At 37.8% G+C, this 17,757-nt stretch overlaps 1 protein-coding gene across 1 annotated transcript in view; it reads right to left on the bottom strand.

The window, feature by feature from the left end:
• Positions 1-1,350: 1,350 nt before the first annotated feature.
• The window catches only part of COL6A5 (collagen type VI alpha 5 chain), a 113,834-nt gene continuing 97,427 nt past the window's right edge, over positions 1,351-17,757 (bottom strand). Inside the window, 4 exon segments of the mRNA XM_033131493.1 lie at positions 1,351-2,120; positions 7,032-7,276; positions 8,039-8,135; positions 9,467-10,156. Coding sequence (XP_032987384.1) covers positions 2,101-2,120; positions 7,032-7,276; positions 8,039-8,135; positions 9,467-10,156 — 1,052 coding nt within the window. The 3' untranslated portion in view covers positions 1,351-2,100.

The raw sequence follows: 17,757 nt of genomic DNA, 5'->3' as shown, positions 1-17,757 counted from the left end.
AACCCTTCCCACTGAAAGATAAACACTCTCTTGAATTTGGTGTTTTTCATCCCCGTGTATGCTTTTATTACAGTTGTGGATATCCATAAATAATACGTGGTATTGCTTCTCAGGTTTTAAAATGTTGTATAAATGATGACATAATGTATCTTCCTGAAACCCTTTTTAGTTCAATATCATCTGAGATTTGTCCCTGTTTATAGATGTAGCCATATTATATTTCATTGTATGAATGTAGTACATTTAGGACATTTCCGTTGGTTTCAACTCTTCACTAAAACACACAATGCTGTGGTGAACGTGTTTGCATTTGGTTCCTTGTGTACATGTGTGAGAGCTTTTATAGGGATAGAGAACTACAGTTGATTGCTGAGTTGAAGGATATATGCATCATCATCCTAAATAGATGTTGGTGCAATGCTGTGCAAAGGTGGAACAATTTATATCCCCATCAGCAGCGTATGAGTTCCTCTGGCTTCAACTTTTTTTTTTTTTAATTTTTATTAGGGAATATTGGAGAACACTGTGTTTTTTCAGGACCCATCAGCTCCAGGTCAAGTCGTTGTCCTTCAATCTAGTTGTGGAGGGCGCTGCTCAGCTCCAAGTCCAGTCGCCATTTTCAACCTAGTTGTGGGGGGTGCAGCCCACCATTCCATGTGGGAATTGAACCAGCAACCCTGTTGTTAGGAATTCCCGCTCATACAAACAGCCATCTGGCCGCCCTCGCTTCACATTCTTGATAACCCATGTTACTTTTGGATTTAGGGATCTGATGTATTCTTCATGCATACATTCACACACACACACACACACACACACACACACACACACACACACACATTCTCTTTCTCTCTCTCTCTCACTCTCTCACTCACACACATATACCTACCAAGAGTCTATGGAAAAACAGAACTTTAATTTATCAAATGGTAACATTTGCTTTAAAACTTCACAGGGAGCAATAAATGGCTGCTTTAACATATTTTATGACCTAGAATTAAGATTAAATTATTTAAAATTATTCAAATAATTTTGAATAAGAGTAATGTTAAGGAAAATCATGTGGAAAAAGTACAAAATTGCCTATAGTATTGCCCCACTAACATAGTCACTTTTTAAATTTATAGCATATACTCATTGACTTAATAATTGTTGCCTTAACCAAATTGAATGATTTTTTAAGTGAATTTACTATCAGCTTATTTTATATTTATGTATGTTTTCCAAATATGTTTAATCCTGCACTGGTGTTTGAATGGGTCTGAGATAGATTACAGATAAATAAAAATGAACAGAACAAGCTTCCAGGTCAGACTTGCTTTTATTTTAGAACTTGTCTCTTGCTACGTTGTAATTCCCAAGAACAGCTCTGGTCATATAGAGTATTCATGTTTTTTCATAATGTTTTGTTTTGTTGCAGCAAAATTAATTACACACAAAGCAAGGCATGCTAAAATGTAAAACAAATGATCAGAGCACAAAATAGCAGTTCATCAAATTAGCCTGGTCTCACTTTTTTCTTTATCAAAAATTCCATTCTTTCGCAAATGCCCTGGTAAGAGCAAGCGTTGACAATGGTGACAGCAGCCTGATAGATTTCCCAGGGCAATCAGTGCAAGATGCAACATTAGGGTAGTAACAGAACTGAAGACATGGGCATAGGTTTTTAGTTCTGCGAACAAATACAAGACATTCCTAGGAAATTCTAAATCTAACTACTTTTTACTCAAGAGTTCAATTTGAGATATAGATGTGATGAAAATTATGACAAAAATCTTCTTTAGGCAGATACATCATTGAAATTGATGCACGAACTGTACAGAGCTGTCAAAGAAAAGATTCAGTTAACTCTTCAAGGTCAGTTATCCCAGTTCTCAGGAGAAATGAAATCATTCCTAGTTTCTCGGTTCTGCTCACTGATGTCTTTGCTCAGAAAAGTCTTTCCACGGATTTAAAACAACAAATTTAGCACCTTATTAGCCAATTGTTTCGTGAAACATTCCTGTCACTTACCCCTCCAACTTCAATAGATGATACATACTTTCTGGTTAGAACCACATGGACATACACACGGCAACAGAGTTATCTTTTCTGTTGCAATCATCTGGTGCCCTCACCATCTGCAAAACACAAAAATGTGATTGCTCTTAATGTTACTGGATTTGTTTTAAATGTTATTTCTAGAGCCTATTCCTTTGAATGCCACATATGAAACACACATGGTTTTCGCCATTTTCAATAGTCAAAATAAAAGTTCAATTCAGGTTGATACGATTATAGATATAAATGAGCAATATTTGAGGTCGAACAATTAAGTTCACGAATTCGTTGCAACAATGTTGCTAACCTTTTTTGATATCAAAGGGATTATTCATTATTAATATGTACCAACTGGACACACAGTTCCCCAAGTTTACTATTTGGAAATGCTGACAATGTTGCATGAAAAAGTTAAATGACCCGAACTTTTCACCAACAATTCATGGCTCTTGCATCATGACAATGCACCAGCTCACAGGGCATTGTCTGTAAGAGTTTTTAGCCAGTAAACAAATAACACCCTCCCTACTCACCTGATCTGGCCCCTAATGATTTCTTTCTTTACCTGAAGGTAAAAGAAATATCTAAAGGAAGACATTTTGATGACAATCAGGACATCAAGTGTAATATGACGAGAGCTCTGTTGGCCTTTCCAGAAAACGGGTTTCAAAATTGCTTTGAAGAGTGGACTAAGTGCTAGTGTCAGTGCACAGCTTCCCAAGGGGAGTACTTCAAAGGTGACCATAGTGATATTCAGCAATGAGGTAGGTAGTAATTTTTTTAGGATAAGTTCGTGAACTTAATTGTCCAACCTCATATAAACTAGTATAGATATACGTCTTCTGGGAAAACATTGGTATATCATGATCTGAAATTCCATGCTTCCCACGTTTAGTAGTTGTATAATTGAATTGGAACTAAAAGGAATATGCATTAGACAATGTCAGGACTGTCCATGTCCCTCTGATCTATTTTTTAGCATTAATTTCTAGACAACATTCCTTCTCTTCCTATCCCTGTCCTCCTCACCCCTCATCCCTATACAAGCTTTTGCTTCCAGCATCAGCACCTACTGTTCTTCTTCGGAGGGCTGCTGTCCAGCCACCAGAATGGCTTTAAGCACATGCAGAATGAGTACCTGGGAGTGTACAGCCCTCCCTAAGGGAGCCCTTCAGCAATCAATGATCTATGAGTGAGAAAGCCCAACTTTCTTATCTCGGGTCAGGACGATTCTGCAGCACAACTCTCATGCCAAAGTGCAAGAAGGAGCAAGCTGAAGCTGCTGTCTGTGGCACTTTGCCCGAGATAACACCTTGTTTGGCTTCCACTCCTTCCTTCCCTGTCTTCCTTCTTCCATTCCTTTCCCGGTTTCCCATGAGCACCTCCTCAATAAGTTACATGCACATGAATCCTCACCTCAGGGCCAACTCCGGGGAACCTGACCCATAGACAGGAACTTAGAGATGCTCGTGTTTACTCTCTTCAAACACTTTCCCTTACATACCCACCTCAAGGGAAAAAGATCATCTGCTCTTTCCCGTACACTTTATAGTATCTATTTTTTTTCATTATGAGGTTAAGTAATTGAAAAGGATATAATTTGTGACATATTATAAAAACTGACTTTTAAAAATAAAACTTCCACATTTCTCTTTTGATTCACCCCATGGAATCTAAATATCACAGTGATTTGATATTCCCTCTGCAAGCAGGGAAGAGAGCTTTCACCAGGAACCAAATTGCCTGGTGCCCTGCTCTTGGACTTCCTAGCCTCCAGAACTGTGAGAAAATAAATTACTATTATTCAAACCACTCAGTCTATGGCATTTGTTATGGCAGCCTGACCTGACTAAGACATCCCCTCTTACACTCACCCACTCTGTCTCTGATCTACCCCAATTCCTTCCTCCAGTGTTAGGAAAGCACACTAAATCAGGAGTGGCCAGACCAGGATTAAGTCCCAGGAAGGCACTAACCCTCGTTGAGTTTCAGTTTCTCCATCTGTATATGAGGGATATTAATTCCAGTCTCTCACATGGGGTTTTAGAGGGAACCCAATGAGATCACGTGTATAAAATTACCTTACAAAGTATAGCTCCGTGCACGAGTGAGCTGCATCTGGCACCTGCTACTTTCTCTTACTCAAGCAGCCTCCCTTCCAATCCTCTCCTTGAGTTCTCATTATGTCCCTTCCTCAGTTCTCTTACCCATCTAATCACCAGTCATTTGACCTCACTCCAGTTCCCTGGTTTTGCCATCATGGTGCCCCTTTGTATATGTCTGTTGGCAACACATTCTCTTCCTTTCCCTTTATCTGAGAATATCTTGATTTTGCCTTCATTCCAGGGGACTCCTTTCACTGGATACAAAACTCTGTGTTCACAGTTCTTATCTTTCAGCTCTTTGAAGAAGAAAATGTTGTTTCACTGTCATCTGGCCTTCATGGTTTCTGACGAGAAATCTACAGTTAATTTGAATAGTTGTTCCCTTTTGCAACATGTAGTTTTTCTCTAGATGCTTTAAAACTTTCATCTTTTGTTTCCAGCAGTTTATGATGTGTCTGAGTGGGGTTTTCTTTGAACTTTTAAAATCTATAAAGTTATATCTTTACCAATTTGGTAAGTTTTGCGCCATTTTTTGTTTCCTGAATGAATCTAACTTGCTTTCTACTTTCCTTCTAGAATGCCAATGAAACAAACGTTAGACCTTTTGATATTGTTCCACAAGTCTACTAGGTTCTGTTAATTTTTTAAAAATTTCTTTTCTCTCTTCGGATTATATAATTAGCCTATCTTTAAGTTCACTGACTCTTTCTCTGTCATCTTCATTCTGCTATTGATCCCATCCAGTGAATTTTTAAATTTCAGATATTGTACTATTTTTTTACTTCTAAAATATGCTTTTGGTTCTTTTTTTGTTATCTTGATTTCTCTGCCAAGGATGTCTATCTATCTGTTCATTTCAACTTGCTTATTTTTACCTCATGGAGCATAGTTATAATAGCTCCTTTAATGTCTTTGACAATTGCAATATCTGAGTCAGCTTGAGGTTGGCATCTGTTGATTGTTTTTTCCTTTGAAAGTAATTCACATCTCCTGATTCACTGCATGTTGCATAATTTTGGATTTTTATCCTGAACATTTTGAATATTATGTTGTATAGACTCTATGTCCTATTATATAATTCTCCGTAGAATTTCAATTTTTTTAAAGTAGGCAATCAACCTGCGAGGTTCAGAATGCAGGTGCTGTCTCATCTTAGTTTAGTACCAAATACTTCATTATCCTGTGTTGGGTCTTTCCCATCCATGCACAACTTAGGGGAGAGCCTAGGACTTACGTCGTCTCCATAATTAGAATTAGAGGCTCCCGTTCTCCAGATCTCTTCTGTCTGAGGTTACCCCCACATGCTGACTAACAGGGCCTTCTTCATGGTTCCTCTGACCAGAAAGACAGGTTTTCTCTTTCACTATAGCTGTGCTAGCCTTCCACTCAGCTCTAAACTGTGCCCACTTTCTGAGTAAAACCATGAGAGGAAAGAGAGGGAAAACGGGGGTTTCTTCTACTATCTTTGACAACGAGGGGCCCCTTTTTCTAGTTCTTCTGCCTAGAAATATGGGGTCACTACCATGTTTTAGCCACCTGCTCTACTCCCACCACACAGCTTCAGGACTGGGGCCTGCCCTCAGTACAAAGTCACAAAAGAAAAGAGAAAAGAAAGTGGGAAACTCATTCCCCTTCAATATATCTGTTTTTGTTTACTTTTCAGAGTTCTCAAATGGCTGCTTTTTGTGTTTTGTCCAGAATTTTGAGGAGTAATTAATCAGTGGAAGAAATAGGCAGTCTGGGCTTACTCTGTCTTGAGGCTAAAGTGGGATTAGTCCATCTTCAGCAGAAGCAGGTATTTTATCATATTTATATTTTATTTTCCTTTTCTTACATCTCACCTTCTCTCCTCTTTCTGGCTATATTTTTCATATTTCCTCTATCCTCATCTCTTAATTTTCATCATTTTGCTGATTTTGTTCTATATCTATAATTATACCCATATCTAATATGTAGATTATATATGTAATACATAATATATAGCACATATATATGTATAGTACGTGTATATGTACATATGGAGTATTTACATACATATATAGTATTTTATTATATAACTAGACCAAAATTTACTTATCATATCTGCTGTTGGGCACTTTTGTTCCCACTTTAGGGCTACTACAAATAGTGCTGTTATAAACATTCTAGTACCTAAATTTTGGCAAATCTATATTTTTATCCAATTGCTGGATCACAGGATATGCATATTTTCTGCTTTAGTAGATACCCGGGAATATTTATTTTAAAATAATTGTCCACATAATCTTGGTATACAGCAAAGATTTTGAACAGCTGCCCTAGAGCTTACTATAACTTCCTGTTCTCCATCTCCTGTTTTCTCCTTAGCTGTAGATCCATAGCCACTTCCTCATGCAGTCTGAAAAGCAACCCTCAACCTCCAGAGATCTCCTGCTCTCTCTGGGCACCACTGAAGTGTGGCCTCAGCTAGGAGCCTGAATCTCAGACCAGGAAAGCTCCGCTTGCAAAGGTAGAAGGCAGACACTGAGTATTCAAATGCGGGCGGTTTGTTGTGCAGTTGCTCCTCACCCCTATTTTGCACTAGGGTGCGGGGTTCCTCTTGCTTATTCAGGACCGTGGTCCTTGCTTTGGTCCTTCTCATGTCTCTATTCCCTGACCTCACAACAAACATTTAAACCTGCTCCTAGTTCTGGTTTTGTCAACACCACTGTTTCCCATTTTTGCCTCTCTGGAGTTTTAGCTCCCTTGCCCCCTTATTTTGGGAACCCCTTGTAGCCCTAGATGGTAAAGCCTCTCTACCACATCATCCCTACAGGTCCCAGTGAGTTCTTATTATTCATCTTCCAACAGGGGAAAATACAAACAAAGGTACTCCAGGGTCTTCAATTCTATTGTACTCAAGGTTACCTTTTTTATCTCGTTGTTCACCATTTGCTGGAGCTGTAATTTCTTCTGAATGTGCCTCTTCCTTGTCTTTCATCACCAGTTCCCCAGTTGAAAAGAGCATGTATAACTTTTGGATCAAATCAGTAGTGATCTCAGAATCATTACTATCATTGTTCCCTAATACAAAGGCATGCTGCTCCTGGGAACCAAATTCACCAAACAGCTTTCCATTTTCTGTCTCTATCTCATATACTTCAGGAAGAAGGCTGATGTGACAGAGGAAAGAGATGAAAAATACATTAGCTGAGTCCCTTAAAGGATTAACTGTAAACACAGCCAGACAATACAATAGGAACCAATTTTATGCATGTGATTGTAATAGTCCAAAGGCAGTTTGTAGATGAAATTTGATGGAGGGGTGATATTTTAATATTCCAAAGGGAAATTAGCCTTTGTGTTAGTGGTTTAGGACTCCAAAACAACATTATTCTCATCACTGAATCTTTATTGGGTACTTAGAGTTGTACTTTGCAAAATCAAACTTAAAAGTGTCTTTCCTGCCACTCTTCATATGGGTTCTGTTTACTAAATGGCAAATGTTTTTGCTGCTTTTGCGACATTTTCTTTATTATGTTTTTCTGCTGCTCTAAAATTATCACATCTAAACTTTGATATTGTAAATTTTATGTTTTGGCAGTACCTAACATTAGAGTGGTGTTATAGTAACTAAGAAGGTAATTTTAGGCCGCCCTCCATTTTTTTTTTTTTTTTTGTAAAAGCAACAGAAATGGAAACATGTTTCTTTCTAATAAGGGTCATAGTTGATCTGCTATTAACACCAGATCTGTGCTGTCATCACAAACCAGGAACATTTAAAACACACACACACACACACACTCACACACATACACACACACACAGCAACCAAACTTGCATCTTGAAAACTAAAATACTATTCATTTCAAATTATTTTCGTAAGTACTGTTTCCAGCTGTCATATTACTCAAACTGTGACTTTGTCAACTTACAATAGAGTGTTTTCTCTGCCAGTGTTTTCTGGGTTGGGGGAGGTGATATTAACACACTTGGGTCTCAGATCTGCAGGGGGATAGTTGTTGATGGCACCTGGAGAGAGAGTAGGCCGGTTAATCTAAAGTTTATCCTTCCACATTCTGAGTATCACCCAAAGTCAGTTCATCTTTTCCTGTAGTTGGAGGTGTTTTCAAGAGGAAACTAATTTTATAAGGGACTCAGCAAAGTGGGCACTCGCTGACACTGCAATACCTCGTTGGCAAAGTCAACGAGATATTGCAGTGATTGAGTCAAAACTTCTCATGCACCATACATCACAGGATTGTGATATAATTCAAGAACATTGCTTAATCCCTTCTATCATCTGTTTCTCTCCCTATAAAAGGAGGATCTTTCTAGAAGATACCATTGACTATTGAAATTGCCTGGCCTATTTATCTTGGGGTTGGAAGAAGGCACCAATATTTTGCAACTGATAAGCCTGCAACTAAATATAAATCTAGAGTTCTAAAATCCCTGAGGGTTATGTGAGCCTGGGGGCTTAATGAGGGCCAGAAAATCTGCATTCCTGAGGCTCTCTGGTAAACTTGCTGTAGCTGCAATGTGATCTCTGACCCACTCCTAATGCCCAGCACAGGCCAGGACTTGCTTGATGCTGGAAGCTCTTAGGTATGCTACTATACGTGTCTAAAATTACAATACACAGACAGAGGCTGGGGCAGCCACTCTCAAAGCCCCACTGTGAAAAGATACCCTTAATTCTCCTGCCTGACTGTGCTTAAGCCAGCTTTCTGGCACACAGGCTCTAGAAGGGATTTGTGCCCCATGGATCATAAGAATTCGAGTCAGAACCAAAGGTGATTTATAATGGCAAGATAAAACAGAAGTCCTTGGAGTAGGTGGAAGATGGTGGTAATGGGATATTATTTATTAGAGCAGCATAACTTGTTAAGGGTTTAGGAATTGAAGTATAGTTTAAAGGACAAGAGCATAGCTCTGGTATCAGAATGCATGGAGTTGAGTCTAGAATTTGCCAATTATTAACTGTGAGTTTTTGAGCAATTTATTTAATGTCTCTGAACCTGTTTTCTCACTTGTAAAATAGGGATATTAATACTTTCCTATGAAGGCTATACTAAGGATATAATCCATTAAAAGAACTTGGACATAATAAACACTCCCAGGTAAGTGTTAAAAGACACTTTTTACCAATATGTTTTCTGGCCAAGACCTTGTCAGTGCAGCAGTAAAGTTCAAGGTCAATAAGACCTGAGATTTTTCTCTGCAGTTTTCTCACTGCCAGGTCCTACTCATGTCTTAGACTCCAGCACTCTTGATTGAAATAAGGATCATGTTATCAAGTCAACTGGTATGCAGAGACATTAAATCTACTGCAAAAGCAATAGAAAGGTTTAATGACTTACGTCTGATTGAATGGACAAATGGCTTGACAAACTTAATAATATAGTTCAAATCTGGCTTGTGAATTCGGCCAAGCTGGACTAAGTGATGATCCAGTGGGTAGCTAGCTAAATCTTCTAATTCCTTATCATTGTGTTTAGGACCAAAGGAAAACACAAATATGGAGTAGCCCTGACACTTGGCTCTCAGAGATACATTTCTTAAGACTTCCTTGTCTAAGGGGTTGGTTTCGCCAGCAGATATAACAAAGATAACTCTGTTTTTCCTTAGATTGGGGGTTCCTGCAAACACATTGTCAATTGTCCACTGCAGGGCATGGCCGACAAAAACATCCCCATTGAGCTGTTGAAGAGAGTCTTGGAGATGATGTTTCATTTGGTATACACTGTTATAAGTAACCAAATCAAATTCCAGGTAGACGGGGCATTGTTCAGTGTTGGGCGTATAGCCTGGAGGAGAGTAGGTCAGGACTGCCGCTCTATCTCCTAAGGTGGAGGTCAGTGGATCTGTGGCAATGTAAAAGTAATCAAGCACTGAAGTTATAAACGCTTTCACTTCCTTAAAGTCATCATTTCCTACTCCGTGGGAAGCATCAATGAGGAAAGCCACATCCATATAGTATTCTTCAAGAGAGACAGCTCTAGGTTTGTCAGTAAGACCTGGTTCTCCTTTCCTGCCATGATTTTCATGTCCTGCAATAGAATAACTCAAGTCACTCTTTTTAGTAGAAGAAAAACGCAAAACTCCTAGCCGAGGAAAACAAATACACAGCATAGCATGTTGCCAGGCTTCACCCCCACGCTCATGGTAGACATCACTAATCGGTTAGAGTACTTTTTCCCAGATTCATTCTCCAAATATGTTTCCACACAGTGCACAGAGAGCCATTACCATTCGACAGGGTTATCATATGACAAGAAACTTATTTGCTACCCCATCTCAGATCTTTGTCAAAGGATTGATTGATCCTGAAGCTATTTTCATATGCAAGGTAAGAAACATATCACTATTTTTAGGGCATTTCATATGGTTACAAAATTTGGAGCATTCGTTTGCATGAGATCTATTAGGTTGGTGCAAAAGTAATTGAAGTTTAAAAAGTTAAAAATAATTGCAAAAATCACAATTACTTTTGCACCAACCTAATAGTTATATGTGATGACCCCAAGAGAAAAGTAAATACATCAAAGTCACATTTATTGATGTCATAAATACATATACCTTTATACACATATTCAAAATATGCACCACAGTGTGATCTCATGAGCAAGTATAAATGCTGACTTTAAAATCCAAACTCTGTGTGCAAGACATGACATACTCTAAGACCTTGGTACTCAAAAGTGGCAAGCTACATTAACTAACATTCTGAGGCTAAATTCTTGTTGCAGACCAGCACTTAAAGTAGCGCTGCTCTAAGGCTAAAGGATCATGAAACCATGTCTATAGTCATGGGGATGATGGCTGGTTGGCGAGGCCACAACAGGAAATGCCAGCTCAGAAAGACAAGAAGTAGGTGGCCAGTGTTTTTTCTATGAAAGAAGTGTGTTTGCAAACCTAATCAAGGAAGAAGTAGATTTCTAACTGGCAAAATTTACTGATCCCATTTTGTGCTCAACCAGTTATTAATGTTTTACATTTATTACTTTATGTAATTCTCACAATAAAAATTCTCACAAATGAATCAATTAACCTGTATTAACATCATAAAAGCTTAATATTAAAATAGGATGCAAAAAAAAAAAAACCAGCATGGGTAATGTTATTAACAGGGAAAATGTCCTATTAGATGTCTGAATGCTCAAAGAATTCAGCATTTATGGGGTAAACACATTATATATGCATATATATATATATATATATATATATATTTTAAATTATTGATTTGTTTGTTTGACAAATTAAAACTATATGTTTAAGATGTAAAATGTGGTGTTTTGATATCAGTATAACTTGTGTAATGGTTACCACAATCAAGCTAATATTGTGGGATTTGATTTGCTAAAATTTTGTTTGGAATTTTTAAATCTATATGCATGAGAAATGTTGATGTGTAGTTTCCTTTTCATGTAATGTCTTTGTATGGTTTTGGTATCATGGTGATCTGGCCTCAAAGAATGAGTTGGGAATTATTCCTACTTTAATTTTCTGTAAGAGTTTATGTAGAATTGGTATTATTTCTTCCTTAAATGTTTTGTTGAATTTACCAGTGAAGTGAGCTTGGCCTGGAGTTTTCTTTATGGGAAGGTTTGAACTACAAACTCAATATCTTTAATAGGTTTAGGGCTATTTAGATTATTTCTTCTTGAATGAGCTTTGGTAATTTGCGCATTGGAAGAAATTTGTCTAGTTCACTTAAGTTAATTTATAGGTGAAAGTTGTCTATAACATTCCCTGATTATCTTTTGAATATTTGTAAATATGTTTCCTCTCTCATTACTGATATTGGTAGTGTCTTCTCTTTTTTCCTGGTGAGTTTGACTATGGGTTTATCAATTTTATTGATATTCCTTTTGTTTTTATTGGTTTTCTCTTTTCTGCTTCATTGAGTTCCACTTTAGTTTGATTACTTCCTTTCTTCTCCTTACCTTGGGTTTATCGTGTTCTTCTTTTTCTAATTACTTAGGGTGGAAGTTGAGGTCACTGATTTGAAACCTTTCTTCTTTACCAATATGAGTATTTAATTCTATAAATGACCTCTTAATACTGCTTTAGTGGAATCTCACAAATTCTGGTATATTGTGATTTAATTTTAATTCGTTTCAAAATACTTTCTAATTTCCCTTTTGATTTCTTCTTTGATCATGGATTATTTAGAAGTGCTTTATATTTAGTTTCCAAATACTTGGGGATTTTTCAAAGATCTTTCTGCTATGGATTTTTAATTTAATTCTGGTTTTGTCAGAGAACATACTTGGTGTGACTTGAATCCTTTAAATTTTTGAGAATTGTTTTATGGCCCACAATACTGCCTATCTTGGTAAATGTTTCATGTGAACTTGAAAAGAATGTGTATTCTGTTGTTGTATGGGGTGTCCTATAAATATTCATTAGGTCAAGTTAGTTGATAGTGTTGTTCAAGCCTACTGTATTCCTGCTGATTTTTTGTTTACTTTTTCTGCCAATTATTGAGAGAAGGTATTGAAATTCACTGATGCTCTTTTTATTTTTAAAAACTCTTTTCTTGCTTGAGTTTTATTTTGGAGAATTTCTATTGCTACGCCTTTGAGTTCACTAATTCTTTCTTTTACCAAATCTAATTTGTCATTAATCCCATCCTCAACATTGCAGTTTTCATCTCTACAAATTCTACTGAATCTTTTTTTATCTTCCATGTCTCTACTTAACTTTTTAATGTATTGGAATATAGTTATAGTTTTAACGTATTGGAATATAGACTGTTTTAATATCTTTGTCTGCTAATTCTAACATTTGTGTCTGTTCTGGTTTGGTTTTGAGTGGTTATGCTCTTTATTATGGGTTGTCTTTCTGCTTCCTTTTATGCCAGACATTGTGAAATTTTTATTTTTGCATGTGGGACAGTTTTGCATTGCTATAAATAGTTATGTGCTTTGTTTTGGGAGACAGTCAAGTTACATGGAAACAATCTGAACTTTTGGGGTCTTGCTATTATGACTTCTTAGGCAAGTCTGAAACAGTGCTTAATTTAAGGCTAATTATTCTCTATACTGAGGCAAGACCTTCCTGAGTTTTCTCCCCAGTAATCTAGGAATCATGAATTTTTCCAGTCTTGCTAGTGGAAAAAGACATTATTCCTGGCCCTGTGTGAGCAAGTGGCACTATTCTGTTGTCCTTTCAGATGGCTCTTCCTTCAGGCTCAGGTCATCTTCTCACATGTATGTGCTATCAGCACTCTACTTAATACTCAAGGGGGACCCTCTGCAGATCTTTGGGGTTCTCTCTCTGTGCATCTCCCTCCTCTTTGGTATTTTATCCTGTGAACTCTTACTACCTTTGTCTTGCTGGATTCTTAGCTCTGTCTCCTCAACTCAAGGGGTACATTGGGTTCCATCTCAATTTCCCCTTCCCACACCATGGCTTGAAAACTTTCTCATGGCAGTAAGCTAAAGCAGCATAGGGTTTACCCCATTTGTTTCCTATCTCTTGAGGATCGCTATCTTTCATTTTCTGATGTCGGGTATCTTGAAAACCGTTGTTTCGTGTGTGTGTATTTTTTCTTTTGGTTATTTCATTTAGGAAGTAAACCTAGTTTCTGTTACTTCATCTTGGGAATTTCGAATAGATAATAACTGACCATTTTGTCTGACATGCTCCTATGTTCTTTTCCTTCTCACAAAGGACTAAGACCTGATCATTTATGTATCTGATTTTTCTTTTATCAATACATTTGCAGTAATCGAACAGGATTTTGAATTTCATAAGAATGTCTGAAATTTATAGGCCTCTCATTCCCCACCAGAAATCTAGTTTTAAATTCCTCTTAGAATTTTTGATCAAGATGGAAGTCTCATGAAACTACTAAGTATGAAACAGGAAGTACAGATAAAAGCATATATTTTTTATCTGCTATATAATATACTTTATGCTATAAAGTATATAAAGATGCTATATAATATACTTTAGCCCTAAAACATCACCATGAAAAACATTTCTAGAGTTCTTGGCTATGGTGTATTAGGAACTGTGAAGATTAGTGAAATGAACATTTCTGTCATTTTGCAATTTACAATCCTGGAGTTGATGACCTAATCATTACCTGCTTTCCCACCAGGATCTCTGTTTTCCAACAACAGCATTTCAGCTTCTTTAAAAAGGCCAAGCCAATCAACATGCTTTGTTAAAACACAAGGAAGAGTAGTTCATAAATGTTCTGGTAGAAGAGGAAGGGTTGACTTACCACGTTAGTGAAATATTTTTTCATGCTTACCCACACCAGAAATATTGCTTTTTCCCCGTTTTTTCTTTATAAGTTGAGAAAATTCTCAATCCTTTTCCAAAGTACCCAGCAGAACTATATTCTAAAGAGGGGTATTTTACCTACAAAATCTCCAAAAAGAGTTTCTTTACCCACTTACAGGACTAGCAGGAGATTCAAAGAAGCTAAATGTAGGTGATTATGCCTTGAAAATTCTAAAATTTAATCAAGTATAAGGTGTGTTCATTTTACTTTGAGACTAAATTCATCTTATTTAGGGATATTGGGCCCTCAAAAATGTGTTCCTTAAGAAAACCTGACAGAAGTGTGGATAAAATATACTCATAGCTCATACATAGCAATGCTGAGTATTTTTTGGAAATATCACTAAGCCAAATTCTCGTCTTCAAATCTATGGAAGAATTTCCTCAGAATGGCAGAGGAGGAAAGACTGACTCATTTTATTATTGACAAGGCTTAGAAAAACTGAGGAACCCAGTTGGATTTCCAGAGAAGTGGCCCTAGAGATTAGCCTAACACTGGCCAAGATTTAAGTCACAATGCCAAAGACACTTCAGTAACTTTAGGGAGAAGCGGAGGTGGAAAGGGAATTTAGGGAGAATCTATAGGACCTGAGCCATCTGGACTGGGATTAAGTATGCTGTGAAGTAGCTATGCCGCCTTTCATGGCATTTGTGGAAAATCTCAAGATAAGACAGTTATTCAGCTGTCTGCCTTGGAATTTACCCGTGGGCCAAAATTAGCCGTGTGGTCCCCATACGTAAGCCACATGTACTTGTACAACTGAGGCCACGTTATTTCTGTCCACGTGAATTGAAACAGGCGTTTTGCAAGTTAACCTATTTTATAAGACTTCTTGTGAGGCTGGCAATGCTTTCTTTTTCACTTTTCCACTTCCTGAGTAATTGAGGATTCAGTTCACTTCAGGTCTTGTGCTCAGCTCTATGCATGTCTTCTCTAGTTTAATCTTCCATATAGCACTAAGAGGGTAGAATTATCATTGTTTCCATTTTAGAGATGAGCAAGCTGAGGCTTGGAGAGGGTAAATGACTTGGCTAAGAAATGACAGCCTGCAAGTGGTAGAGGTAGGATTTGAACCCCACTCTGTTTAACACCTTCAGAAGAACTGGTCATCAGCTATAAGGGTAGATAGAGCAGACACATCAAGGGGCACATGAACTGCTTCCCCAAAGGCGCTGGGCTCTGGTCCGAAGAATGAGGGTCTTGCTCAATTGCTGTTACTTCTGTTCGAAGCCACGAGAGAAAGTTTTCTTCCAAAAGTAGGCAATTATTGGAATTAAAATTTGTAACATTTTCTTCTCTAGGCAGTGGTTATGAACAGAAACTTGGAGTTTGAGTCCTGTCTGCAATTTGTTAGCTCTGTGATCCTGAATCTCCTCCTTACCTTAGTTTCATTATCTAAAAATATCGTAGTAATGAACTACAACCTTATAAGGTTTTTGAGAGAATCCAATGAAGTTTGCACAGTGCCTAGCATATCCAGTGTACTCTACAGATACAATTTTTAGAGGGAAACAAAGAAATGTTAAAGTCTCGGACATCTGAATTATCTTGCCCATGATACTATATTCTGCAAATCAGAATTTCCATAAGAAAAAATACAAAGTCAACTAGTATTAATAGAAAACACCTTACACATGTGCACAAGTGTGTGCATGCTCTCAGAAATGAGAAAGCTCATTGTATTGTGTTTATGCATGTTTAACTGCAGAGGAGTTGGCAATAACTTAGACACCTCTCCATTTAACACCTCCATCCCAGACCTGTCCTCCCTTCTGTCTGGTGAGACCACTAATCAAACTCTAAGTTAGAGCATTAAGGGAGGCAGGTACAAGAGTGTATAGCTGACTGCATGTCATTGATTTTATGCCAAAGGGAAATAGAGACACACTTAAAATTCTGTTGTTTTGTTGTATGAGGTCCTTTCTACCACAACCACCACCCAGCCCCCTTCTCCGCCCTCCCCCCACCATTTGCCTGAACAAATTGGAGTGACTGTCTTACAAGTGAGCTCATCCTTTTCCCCAAAGGTTTAAAATAAATGTCTTTCTTGGCCTAGATTTTTCGAGGTGACACTTAAGTTTGCAAGACTCATCCTCGCCATCTATTTTGCAGTCTAGGACAACAGTCTGCAGAAGCTACCAGCATACTGAGAAAAAGTGATGCATGCCTTAGGAGTTATATATACCCAAATACCTGGATCTTGTTCTGTGGCTTTTATGGTGTTATTCTGTGCTCTGGCCTCTGGATGAATTTATAAGCAGGGTTTTGGTTTTTGTTTTTTTTAATGAAATGAAATTTTAAAAAAGAATTGTGCCACCAACATAATTTTAAAATAACTTACCCAAATTATTCTCAAATGTGGCAATTGGGTACATTTCCTCACTTGTAAATGCAGCCAATGCCATCACCAGGCAACACGGCACACATAGTTAAAAGTCAGTGTTTCTATGTGCAGGGGCATGGGTGTGATCCTGGTTCTGCCACTTACAAGCTATGTGACTTTGCTTGAGGTTCTTAACCTTTGCATCAGTAGCCTCATTTGTAAAACATAAAATCTAATAATAATAATAATAATAATAATAATAATAGATTTTTTTGGTAAAGATTAAATGATATCCTGTATATAAAGTACTTATCATTGTGCCTGGCACATAGTTGCACTAAATAAGCAGTAGCTTCTGTGGTTACTATTATTCCACAGGTATTGTTCAATCATCCAGCCAGACAGCGTATGCAATGCTTTGATAATTGTACTACATCGAATAAATATTCGCCCAAATCATTCCATTGTACTTTTTATTGAACTGAATACTTCTTAACTTGTATTTTTTTTCTACACACAGACTATACTCTTGTTAGACTTAAAGCTCCTTAAAAAAGGGCCTCTGTCCGAGTCTTAAAAAAAACAAAAAACCTCTCTAACCCCACCAAAGAGACTAGCTTAGGGGTTAACTCAGAAGAGGTGCCAAATACGTATTGCTACATAACAGGACGTCTGAATAATCATGGGAAAATCCGTGTAAATGCTTAGCGGAGTCCTGTCACATAATAAGCACTCAATGAGGGCTGCCACTGCCACCTCCACCACCACCCCAGTCGCTACCATCCCACCCTTTCACCTTTACTCCACCACGCTCCCATCTCCATTACTAATCTATCACCACCATCATCACCACCCCACCCTCATAACTCTACCTCCTTTCCACCATCAATATCACCGCTACCAACATCTTGACCATCCGCCCCGACCACCACCCACCATCCGCAACAGCAAACACCTTCCCCACTACTGTCCTCACTACTACCGTGACCAGCACCAACATTATCACCACCATTATCACCGAACTACTA

This window comes from Rhinolophus ferrumequinum, chromosome 17, assembly GCF_004115265.2.
Source record: "Rhinolophus ferrumequinum isolate MPI-CBG mRhiFer1 chromosome 17, mRhiFer1_v1.p, whole genome shotgun sequence".
Lineage (NCBI taxonomy): Eukaryota > Metazoa > Chordata > Mammalia > Chiroptera > Rhinolophidae > Rhinolophus > Rhinolophus ferrumequinum.
The sequence above is the reverse complement of the archived record's forward strand: the minus strand, read 5'-3'. Positions and strand labels throughout refer to the sequence as shown.